The 12,600-nt window shown below is 31.0% G+C and overlaps 2 protein-coding genes across 4 annotated transcripts; both read right to left on the reverse strand.

The window, feature by feature from the left end:
• Positions 1-487: 487 nt before the first annotated feature.
• Positions 488-3,631, reverse strand: LOC137832417 (uncharacterized). 3 transcript variants are annotated; one of them, XM_068640577.1, is made up of 5 exons: positions 3,447-3,507; positions 3,141-3,375; positions 2,788-2,884; positions 2,320-2,385; positions 488-1,243 (listed from the first exon to the last, which is right to left on the reverse strand). In XM_068640577.1, exons 3-5 carry the CDS (start codon positions 2,845-2,847, stop codon positions 740-742), a joined length of 630 nt encoding a protein of 209 aa, XP_068496678.1. In that variant the 5' UTR covers positions 2,848-2,884; positions 3,141-3,375; positions 3,447-3,507; the 3' UTR covers positions 488-739. The 3 variants fall into 3 exon arrangements, with proteins under 3 accessions (XP_068496678.1, XP_068496675.1, XP_068496676.1); XM_068640574.1 differs by lacking the exon at positions 2,788-2,884 and having other exon boundaries at positions 3,447-3,631; XM_068640575.1 differs by having other exon boundaries at positions 3,141-3,553.
• Positions 3,632-4,894: 1,263 nt separating this feature from the next.
• On the reverse strand, positions 4,895-10,332 carry LOC137832416 (putative hydrolase C777.06c). Its single transcript, XM_068640573.1, has 10 exons — positions 10,048-10,332; positions 9,842-9,977; positions 8,627-8,754; positions 7,471-7,618; positions 7,282-7,387; positions 6,693-6,751; positions 5,955-5,990; positions 5,754-5,863; positions 5,496-5,562; positions 4,895-5,055 (listed from the first exon to the last, which is right to left on the reverse strand). The coding sequence occupies exons 1-9, from the start codon at positions 10,236-10,238 to the stop codon at positions 5,505-5,507; spliced, it is 972 nt and encodes a 323-aa protein (XP_068496674.1). The 5' UTR covers positions 10,239-10,332; the 3' UTR covers positions 4,895-5,055; positions 5,496-5,504.
• Between the last annotated feature and the right edge of the window lie 2,268 nt (positions 10,333-12,600).

Here is a 12,600-nt window from a genome sequence, read left to right on the forward strand (position 1 = left end):
TTTAGGCTGTATAATTTTATCTTTAAATTTTTATAAAGTTATTTCGGTTATTTTAATCATGAGAATATATTTTTTTGTGTTTTTTAATTATTTAAGAATTTTTGTTAAAAGACGTTATGAGATACAGGGTGTTCAGTGAGTTTGACCTTATTTTTAATAACACTTTTTTTTTTAAAGACTACAACATTTTTTAAGAATTTAAATAATTTGTAAACATTAAAAAAAATAAAATGCTCAATTTAGATTAAAAAAAACCTTTATTTATTATGGAGGAGTCATCTATTTACATTTCCAAACTATTTTTTTTTCTCAACTATTTCTGAAATCGAACCCAACTAATGAGTCCACTTTGGGGTTAAAATATATATCAGGTGACACTTCTTTGCCCTTCATTTTAGATGAATCACACATTTTTATTCAAACTTTGCCCTTTGGTTCATACTTTCTCTGAACATTGAGACATCCAAAGCCAAAACCGTACACAGTATTGCTTTGTTAAATATGACTCATACTTTCACTGATGAACACCATGCAGTCCAAAACCATACATAGTATTGCTTTGAAAACTTGTTGAGAAGGTGTCAGAGCATGGCTACTTAGTAAGTAACATACAATTTTGAGTAAGAGGGAGATTGCAACCTAACTTTGAAAAAGTAATCTGCAATATTTACAACATAAGAGGGAGATTAAAAACTTGCAAAAGATGATGGTTCTAAACTTGAAACCCTTTGCAGCTGTCTCAGTTCTGCAAAACCTGCTCATGCCTGCTACTCTCTTTCCCATTCTCTAACTTCTGATGAGTAGAAATACAGTTAAAATCAACCACATTGTCACCACTAACATAGACTACTCGGAAAATGTCATACTTCATCTCAATGGAGAAACGTTCAAGATATGGCATCATCCATTTTCTTTGGTCAGAGTTGAGAATCCATGAGTAACAAAAATGGAGAGACTTCCAGACATGAATGCACACCATTCTGGGTTTGCTTTGTCCCTTGAAGCAAAGGCCAGAGATTGTTCCTTCCATTTTGGCAAAGCGAGACCTTAAAATTGCTAGAACAGCATAGCAGAGGTCATTAAGGTCATTGGTAGTGGTGACTGCCGAGTTCAAGGATATTATGTCCCCAGTGGAAAATTTTGCTGTTGAAGAGCCATCTCTTGATTCTCCACCATATGCTTCAAGGAAACTGTGATCAATTAATACACCCATGGTTGATATGCTGTTGGTTAACATTGTTTTCTGTAGAGTGTCAACAATAGCATAAATAAATACATAAAAAACTACGAATAAAAGGAAAAGGTGATCAGTGTACTTTGATTAAACTGAAAGATAGCTAAAGAATAAGAGTTTGCATGATTCTCTTCTCGCTTTTTATTTGAGAAGTTGTTCTCTGAAACAAATCCATGCTGTTCAACAATCAAATTTTCATCCAAAATATATTGAGTTTAGAAAATTGTTTCTAAAACAAGTGTTTTGAAATCTAAAATGCAGAAACAACTAAGAGATTTTCTCTCACCCTCTTCTGTTTTCTTCAAGTAGAGATCAACTTTTACAAAAGAAATGTACTAAGAACACTTTCAATTGTGTCAAGGAGACAAGCTTTTTAGAAGAGAGAAAATTGTTTTTGTAAGTAATAAACAAACAAACATTGAGATGGAAGATCTGATGTCGAATAAAAATTATGAATTTTCATAATAATATATAAGTAGTGTAAACGATTTTACAAAATTGAATATGACTTAAAATCTACTTCTTTATAATTATTTCAAAAGGAAAAGAATTTGTCTCGGTTGTTTCATTTCCAAAAATGTAGTAGGTAGCAATCTTGCTACTTTTCCGAAGTTCTTCACATTATCTTGAAATCAGTAAGGGATTCAAATTTAGATAACCCCATGTCATATTTTAATGGTAGAACTCAATGAACATTGCAATTGCTAGATATAAAACAAGTCACCTAATAGCTTAAGGTTTTGTGAGAATTGGTCCTTGACAAGACACATTATGTGTACTTCGGCAATAAAAATTGACACAATATTTGTATTCGTTTTCTAGTAGATAACCGAATGACTATTCCATAAAGAGAACATTTTTCCTTGGCATGTCTATGCATTTCTTATTACTTAAAGATGTGTGGGCCAAATTTTAATCGACTTGCCCTTAAAATTATATCTATTTGTTCTACCTTTGCGGGCTGGCAGTGGATTTGGTTGAAGCAAATGTCAATGTTTCAAATGAATTTTATTAGGAATGGAATACTTTTCCTATTTTGATGATTCAAGAAAAAAAGTGACACGAATAGTCAAGGTTCAACTTACAAGGGTTGAGGTCAGTTCCTCTTTTTCCTTACTCGACTGCCTCGGCCATGCTCCATACCATATGATCTGATTACACAGCATAAATATCACAAAGTTAACAAATGAATCAAGAAAGATAAAGAACAATGGTGTGTGATCAATGAAAAGAAGATCAACCCAAAAGAGATTAACATTAACACAGAACACAACAGAACAAAACATCATTTGTGGGATAGATGGAATGAAACCGGTATAAGTACAGTAGAAGTTTAGAATTTTGTTGGGTCCAAAAGATAGTTTTAATCAATGAAACCAGTGTAATTATTGTCGAAATTTAGAATTTTCTGCTTCTAATTCAGGAAATTGATTATCGCTGAGAAGCCACATGCTAAAAAACAACTAGTTAATTGAACACAAGCATGATCACAGATGTTAAACTATATATCTGTGAATTGATGACAGATTAAACCATTACAGATGGTAAACTACCATGAAGCAATGGCATCTGAAGTTGTCATTCACTGAAAGATAGAAGTTCTTCATGAACATGAACTCGTGGGTCCAAAATCCCACGTGGAAAACAAATCTGAAAATAAGAATGATAAAATATAATCAATTTTGGATGCAAACTGTCAGTTATTGTCTTCCTAGCCATTGATTTATATCATTCAAGGATAAAAAACGGTTTTTCATAAACTATAGTCAGCTAAGTTTCAAACAAATTGAATCCACTAGACACAGAAATTTAGGTCATACAATTCAAAACTGAGATAATTAAGTAAGGAGAAATGGTTTAAAATGAACTGAAATTAAACAGCTGAGAAATTAAAGAAAAAACTTACCATATTTCCATGGATGCTTCTAAATATAGAGCTCTGAACACAACCAAGGCTCTCAGTGGTTAAGGAGAAGTGTTTGAGTCCTTGAACTAGGTGATCTATGATCACAATAGTTGGCTTGAAAACGAAGAAACTTATGTCCAAATTCTTCTTGTTAAAAGACACAGAACATGCCATCTCTTATGTTTGTACTTTGTATATTCTTAGTTAGCCTTGCTTCTAAGCTCCTTCACTGGCACTAAATTATCAATGTTTGTATTTGTCCTCAGACTCATCAAATATGAAAAACAAACCTTAAAACACGCATACCTGAACCTTCCACAATTTGAAGCTGCTTTCTAGAAAGGTTCCTGATTGGTTTGAGGAACTCAACTGGTTGTTTCCTTCTGCATGGTCTTCTGTTCTTTCTTGTAAACGACCAAGTCTTGCAAATGGAACCCAAAAAACAATATCACGTGCATTGACTAGTTCAACACGTTCACATGTTTTGTAACATGAAACAAAAAAATGTTTAATATCTAAGAAATTTATGGTCGAAAGCATAAAATAAATGAGAGGATAAATATAATATTAGACATGCAGAACATAAATAAAATTGTTTAAGTATTTATAATATAGTTTTTCTTTTGTAAAAATATAACATATTTTTCAATAATATCATTTTATATAAAAAAAATGAAATGCACAAGGCTCAGAACCTTGTCTTCTGTCTGTAACTTAATTCAACATGGATTGTAATTTCAATATAATGAAATATAAAGGCTAATAGACTTTATCTTACAGATAATTTCACCTTTATGTTTATATTTTAATTTAATTTGTATAAATTGTCAGTGTAAATTTTTATTATTTAATTCCATTCATAAATATATTTTACACCGACAAACATATAAATTAAACTCTAAACTATTTTTCATAAAAAAATAATACACGTGTATATGACAGTATGTGAGAGAATGTTTTTAGAAAATAAAAAAATAAGTTATACAGAAATTTATAAAACATTTTTTATAAAAATAAACTAATTTACTGTAGTTTGTATCATATTGTATTACAAAAAATTATTAGGTTACATGCTTTAAAATTGACCTAAAATAATTGAGTGGAATATGGGTTAAAAACTTACGGGTCAAATAAAAATTACTGATTAAATAGATCATAGGATGACTGGATTCCAACCGTGCAACCTACGGTAGCATTCAGTTTATGTTGTTGTTTCGCATATTTCAATCGTGGTCTTTTACAAATAAAGAACCAAGATTATTCTAAATGCACACTGTGAAAGATTTTTATTCTTGTTCGACAAATGCTTTTTCATATTAAACTACTCTAATATATATTCTATTTTATTAATCGAATATATATTGAATAGAATGAGATACTTATAAATCCTTAATTTCTAATCTAGTAAAATAATATACTTGTACAACATGCAGTATTCATTATCGAAATTTGAGTTACTCAGGAGTGTAAATTCATATCACAAATAGAAAACATACATGAAAGACAGCAAATAATTATGTCATTTAGATTAACTTAATTATATATATTGAGCAATTCCAATTATTATTTAGAGCAATCGCAGTACAATTGAATAATAAATAATTTGTACAGCAGATTAGTTTCATCGTGGTGACTCAGACTGCCAAAGAAATTTAAGACGTGGATTCTTTAAGCTCTTAAAGCTCATTACTCAATTTGTTTTCTCTGGGATTAAGGAGTCGAGTATAGAATGATTCTGATACAGCTTTCACGAGTTTAATTAGAAGAATCGGGATTTCCATCAAAATAAGTTATCATTGTAATACAGAAATTTTTACTAATACAAAAAATGAGGATATTCTGTAAAGAATGTTAATGCTCCAATACAATCTAATTAAGATCACGGTATGGGGGATACATTGTCACATGCTTTAACCTGCAATAACATGATATAGCACATATTAAGATTTAAGAACATCGATATTCATCGAAAGTCAATATGGCTACTAATAAAGGAATACACGGGGAGTAGAAAAGGTAATAATAATATGCCTGGTACTAAAATACGTAATCAGTTCCAAAATGTCAATGGCTAAGGTACAAGGAAGAGTATGTTTGTTTTCGGAGACAAAAAAACTCTACTTCGTTTACACTCCACTGCACAAATTTATCTACTTCTACTTTATGAAAGTAATTTCTCAGATTTTACCACTGACCGAGCAAACGAGTCAATTATTTTGACATCCCACACCTACTCCCTATCCATTTCCTTAAATCAGACACAAATGCACACACCACTCATCATAAACAGTGAACAATTCATGTCCTAGTTAGTTCTTTAGTACCACCCTTGATGAAAAAATGAAGTAGTGTTACCTTTCCTTACTATAAGTGTATCGGGACTCTCAGACCATCATGAGCAAGCTGTACTGGAATTCCTTCCCTAAATAATACAATAATAGAAGAGTCATTTCTATCACTTTCTAAAACCTACAATATAAACAGAGTAAAACACACACACACATGTAAGGGTTTAGTATTCCAGGTTCCCTGTTTACTATTAGATCATCATGATAGTTATTATATATGTATTTGCAACGGTTTCGACTTCTTAAAAAAAAAAACAAGTCATACCTTTTGGACCACTCCTTCAAAAACTCGTTGTCTTTATGGTGATCAAATTCGTGAGTCATACCAATAAGTAGTGCTTGCTTAGGACACAATCTCTTCACAGTTTCTAAAGTCTGTAAAATTACCAATTAATAACACTACACCATCAATGTCAGGGGTTATGAAGGGTAAACATAACCTTTTGATGTAAAATTGAAAACAAACCTGTGGAAAACAAAGGTGGACATTATGTGACCCAGTCTGTGATAAATAACACAAAAAACAATAAATCAGCAAGTAAATAAATACAAAAGGTAAAATACAGAATAAATTGACATGAATCTGAAAATTCCCACTTCAAAATCATCAGGCAATGAAATTTGGTATTTATGGTTTTTAGGTACAATGTTTCATAATTTTAATGATGAATATATGTGAAGTGCATGAAAATTTTAAACGAATTGTCCAGCGCATATGGATCAAGTAATCATATTTTATCAGCCTTCTCTGATAAAGTAATTAAACTTACAACAAATAAGAGGTGTCCGCCATGTATAAGAAAAAGAAAATAAAATTGAAAAAAATACTACTGTAAAGAGACACTAGTATTCCACAAAACAAATTAACACCAGATTGAAGCAACGCAAGCCATAAGAAAAAGTTAAGAAAAAATCACTTTAAATTATACAAGAATGATGTAACAGAAAATAAATCAAGCATATCAAGTGACAAGAAATAAAAATAAAAAAAAAAAATCCTTAAAAATTCATAATAAGACTTTTGCGTGTTGAGGGTTCGTGCATTCATGCCCTTTGGGCGTGAAGAGATCCTTTACTGGTATATCATGTACATTACCGGAACAAATTCAGTGGCGGAACATAACTGATATTATATACCTGGAACACGGCATGAACATCATATTTATAATTTAAACCCAAAAGAGTTGAAGATGGAACTACTGACCTTATATAATGAATCCAATATAAGAAGATCCAACTGTCCAGCTCCACTTTTTGAGATAACTGTAAGAAGAAATTTATTGCTAGATATAAGATGTTTAAAATGGTAATTCATTTCATAGTTTTCTTATGCATGCTTCAAACATGAAACTGTCTTATGGTGTTATTGCAATCTAAAATGCTACGCATACTGTCCAAACTACAGAATGACAGCATGTGCAAAACAGCCAAAATGAGCAAACCATGACCACTGTCCTTTTTCCAATGAAGAGATAAAGAGAGTAAGAATATGTAGGGATTTTTCTATGGGAAAATTCCAGGGAGATTCGGCACCAATGAGACATGAACATTTCAAATAAGAAAGTCAAAGATACCAATTCTAACCCAAAACCTTAAGACATTAGGTATGTCGATTTTTATTTTTTTATATTTATTGCTCTTTAGACACATTCCTACTCAATGTGGGGAAAACTCACACTTGGAATCTTAACAAAATATATGATAAATCAGATAGATTATAGATTCTTTATATCTTAGAAAACGTATAGCTAGATGCATATGTCCAAGCAAGAAGAAACTAATGTAAAACATACCATGCTCTGTACTAGCAGGAAACCGGGAAACATCAGATATATAAGCCACCCTACTTTTCTCACCAAAAAGAAAGCCCAAACATATGTAATCCTCTCCATGCATAACCTATGTTATAAAGAAACAGTTAAATCCTTATAACAAAGGGTGCTGCATCATCGCCATTAACAACAAAGATCCTGGAAATTAACTGGTAAAGGAGTGAATTTTAATCCTGATGCAGAAAAAGGTTGGTTGCAGTCATCATCAATAATGTTCCAGTCAATTTGAGCCACTCTTCGTACTTCTTCCCCTTCCTTAAGTTTTTTCCGAACCAAATAAGGAAACTTCTCTGCTATGCTGTTGCAAAGATTTAAAACATAGAATCAACTCCTGGAGAGCATAAGACAACCATGAAAACAAATGAAAGGGGCATTGTGATAAAGATTCAAGAAAATATCATTTTCCAGATATACAACCGTTCAAATACAATGGTTGAGAAGTGCACACAAAGCACTGATTTCATCTCAAAGGCTTGCATGATAATAATTTTAGAAAGGCTATATAATTATCCTGTGATGGGAACTTGAATTGAATAACATAATCTATGTTGAAAATCAAAGTCCATACTGAATGTTAAGTTTTAACTTAACTGACTGACTATCACAACTAGTGGTGCAACTAGCTGCCTTTTATGTTAATGAGACATATTTTGTGTTAAGAAGAGGAAAGCTGGCAACATTCATTGTAACATTCTCCCTATGATTGGCTGAAATTATTGGAAATCGCTAACTTTGATGGGTCACGCTTCTAATAATGACTCTCCTAATTTACAAGTGAGTTCACCAAAATCAATGATTTTCAGTAAACTTCTATCAATCATGAAGTGTGTTACAAAAATATGTCACTAACCTTCCTGTGTTAATTAACCATGAAATACATGTGATGATTTTTTATGTAATAAAATGTGATTTGTTTATCTATATCTTCTTAAGTAACTAAGTTTATCTAGTGTGCAAGTGATATGTCAGAACTTCCAGTTTAAGCAAGTGATAGAAAGAATAACTAAAATCAATGGTAGCAATGGTCCCGCACAGGGTGTTTCCCAGGCCCATTTACCCACTGAAGGTTAAATTGTCGAAGTCTTGATATTTAGGGTATTTGACTATAATTTTGCAATTGAGTCAGGAATGATGGTTCGGTTACTATTTGATGGTTAGGGTTATATTGTATGGTGGTGCCTTATTCTTAACAGATGTGTATGAAGGTTTTTTGAAATTAGATGGAAGTTTCATATTAGCTAAATCATGTAGTAGGTTAATATTACCAATATTTAATTAAAAAACAATAAGTCGCTAATAGAGTTACCTATCCATTGAATGTTGACTTAGATATATGGGTGTGGGATCAATATCATTTGTTGGACTAAAAGGCTGCACAGCACGTATATCATCCAATCCAAGGACTGCATCAGCATGTTCATGAGTTAAAATAATCTGCAAATCAAGAACGATTAAATTTGTTTTTCAGATAAAGTGAGATTCAGGTAGGTAAATGCAAATTGCAAGGAAATAATATAGGTAAAAGTTTGTAAACCTATTGTATCCAAGCATGTACTAAAATAGTTTAGGGCCTATTTGGATACAAGCTAGAAGAGCTTGAGAGAGTTTATCAACTGAAAATATAAATCTTTTTCTAGTCGATGAACACTTAAAAGACTTTCTACCTTCATAAGCAAACAGACTTTTACAATCTCAGGAATTTAAAAAGGCTGAGTACCACTTAACAAATTTTCTCATTCAATTGATAAACTTTCAGAATATCACCCGTAGTCCGGTAAATTAGAGATAAGATAGAAATCACATCATTTATCAAAACAACAACGGTATTTAGGAGCCAATTTTACCCTGAGGACGAAAAAGTGGAAGCAAGCCACTCCATTAAGCTTTGCTTCAGTGATGATGAGAAGAGTGCTTCTTTTGGGGTGTGTCAGATAGGTGAGAAATACAGGAGAGATAGATTGAAAGAAGTTGGTGTGTTTGAAAGAGGCGAAATAAGGTGGAGAAATTTTTTAAAAATGGTGAAGCTCATTGCTCTATATCTCACCTATTTTCGTATGTCTTTCTGTCTCTCTCCTCGTCTCTTATCTATTTTTTATTTTCAACAAAACACCTTTAACTCACTTTGTTTCTTACCTATTTCCACAGATCCTCTTTATTTCCATCCGCCATATTTCTCTTCTCTATGTCAAACATGACCAAAATTACAAAAGGTAAATAATATAATGACTAGCACAAGACCTACACGTGTTTCTGACTCATCCAATACATTGCAAGGAAATACGTTGATGCCTTTCTTAAATTATGCCAAGACATGAAGGAGATCCGTGCCTACCTAGGTACGAAGTGCAACATCAGAAGAAACAACGAATTTCTTTTTCATTAGCAGTTTGTGCAATCCTCATCAAAGTTCCAATCGATTACTAAGAGGCATAAAGCCACATTGAACTCTACAATCCACTAGCTTACGCAAAAAAGGGAACCATCTCTAAATTAAGAAGGCGTCATGAAAAAATGCACTCACAGAATCAACTCTGGGAATCCGATGGGAAACGAACCACCTAAGCACTGTCTCCCTGAAGGTCTTGCCAACATCGATCAATATATACTTGCGATCGTTGGCGTCGCCGCAGTAGTCAATCAGGAGAGACGTGTTGCACCTGCAAATCGAGATCTTGAAGCCTCTCTCTTGAAATGAAAGAAGGGAAGGGGAAGGAGAAAGTGAAGGACCTGTAATTGGGATTTCGTTCGGGAGGGATAGACAATGACTGGAAGCAGACGGAGCAGGAAGGGTTGGAGGGTTGAAGGAGGCACATGAGATTGGGAACCATGCTAGAACAACCAGTTCCGAGAAAGATCAACGCCGATTCCGAAGGAGTGGAAGTGGCGGCGCCGTCGACGAAGCCATTGGAAGCGGCCATGCCGTCAGTCACGACGGATCCAGAGATTCCAACCCAAAAACAGAGACTCCGTTCGTGCGGTGTGTTTTGCGCTCTGGGGAAGGAATATTCCAATACAAGTTCATATTTATAGCGAAATTCAGACCCGCCAAAATCAGCTTTACATTTTTAATTTTAATTCTCATTTTTATTTTAGGTCATGTTTGGTGTGTGGCTTCTTCGATACTCAAACCCATATTTTATTATAATTATTATTGAAGAATATTATAGCAATGGGTTGATTTGATTTAATTTGATCTAATTCAACTAATTAAAAGTAGATGATTTGAATGATGTTTAAAATTCAGATGTCGTAGTTACTTGAGAGAGAATCTATTCATATGTGTAGTTATATTAGTTTTAATTAATATTATTAGATTTGCTCTAACGTTCACAAGTAGCTACATTACTGATATTAATGTAAAATAAATAAACATTCATATAATATTTATATTATCTTTTTATAAATCTTTCAAAAAAACATGTTTTTTCTTTCTAGGAATAATATTACATATACATATTTTTATGAAAGTAAAATAAACAAAATTTAAATATATAATCATTTTTCATTTGGTAATCTTATTTTTTTAGATGTTACTTCTATAATATCATCGGGATTTTTCGTGTAAGCATACGATATCACAATTGATAAACAATGTACAAACACATAAAATATAATGAATTAAAAATTTTAAAAACAAACTTATGTAGATGTATTTGTTAAAAACATATCTATATTGAAGGAAGAAATTTATACAATTCATATTTTATAGATATAATCTCAATTCATTCATTAAATATTTATCATTCATTAAAAATTATCAGCGTGAGTATAAAACGGTTTTATAAATTTATTATTGTAAGATAGAAAATAGAATTTAAATTACGTGAAGAATGAAAAGGTTTTTAAAAAGTATTTTTTAATAAGTTTATAATTAGGTTTTAAAACATTTCATTTTTTATTTTATCTAAATTTCATTCTCCATGATTTTAGATTCTTCACATTCTCTAAAATTTTCGACTGATTGTTATTATTTGACAATAATTGAAGAGAAAACTATAATATATCAATATAAGTTACCTGTAATTGATTTTGTTGTCTCTTTTCTTTCTTTTAATGATTATGGGATTTTTGTAATATATATATATATATATATATATATATATATATATATATATATATAAAATGAATCAATTTAGAAATATAAATGTTCTAATAATTTCAACAAGTAGGTTTGAAGACCTATATGTTAATGTTTGGAAGCTTTTGATTACTCCTAGTTAATTTTCTTGCAAAGCATTAATTATGGATATGAATATGTGTATCTAACATGTTGAAATACTAAATTTGTTGATAGTGTGAACCAATTGATATTATGCTAATTTTGACACATCTTTTAGTGGAAATTAACCTTGGATTGAATTATTTTTTCAATTTTGAATGGAGAAGAATTAATTTTTAATGATTAAAACTTGTTAAATATGTTATAATTAGGAATTTATAAATTGTTGTTATTTGTTTAGTTTTTGTATATATGACTTGAACATTGTGTTGAGTAGTCACCATTACTTGCATTAAATATTTTCAATGTGTTACATTAGTTGTTCAAAGGATGATATTTTCTGGCTGAAATATTACTTGAAGTTCAAGCAAAATAAATGTTAGAATAAATTTTCTCTCTAATATAAGTTGATGATTTAATGAAATAAACCATGTCACCAAAGTTTGAATGAGAGAGTTAACATTGATTCTCTCTTCTCTAAAACTCTCATGTAAGGTTGAAATTTAAAGTAATGAAGAGATTGAACTAATTTTATTTTCTTTGAAATTGTTATCTTTCAAGCAATTAACTTTTAACATAAGGCATTCCTAAACACTAGATAGGTTAACAACTTAAGTGATAAGTTTTGTCTTGTTTTGTGATTGTAGTTATTTCACTCAAACAACACATTTTTAAACATGTAAATGTATATATATGAATTAACTAACTTACATTATATAAAATTGAAATACATGATGAGATGATTGAAGATCGAAAGACATGATGAATAATATATATTTATTATATATGATATTGATATGATATTATTAACAATTATATAATGATATTAAGTACAAAATCACACTAAACACATGTCTTTGACTTTACTACTTTATTAATACTAGTTTAAATTAATAGATATTATAACTTTCCTGATTGCTTAAATCCATATATTAAGATATTAAAAATATTCGTTTTGTTAGAATCTTAATATTCAATTATGAATTTCGGGATAGTATCCATTCTTTGTTCAACTTTTTAAAAAAAAAATTGTGAATCAACCACAAAACTCCGCTCATCAC

The sequence above is a fragment of the Phaseolus vulgaris genome, chromosome 6 (assembly GCF_000499845.2).
Source record: "Phaseolus vulgaris cultivar G19833 chromosome 6, P. vulgaris v2.0, whole genome shotgun sequence".
Classification (NCBI taxonomy): Eukaryota; Viridiplantae; Streptophyta; class Magnoliopsida; order Fabales; family Fabaceae; genus Phaseolus; species Phaseolus vulgaris.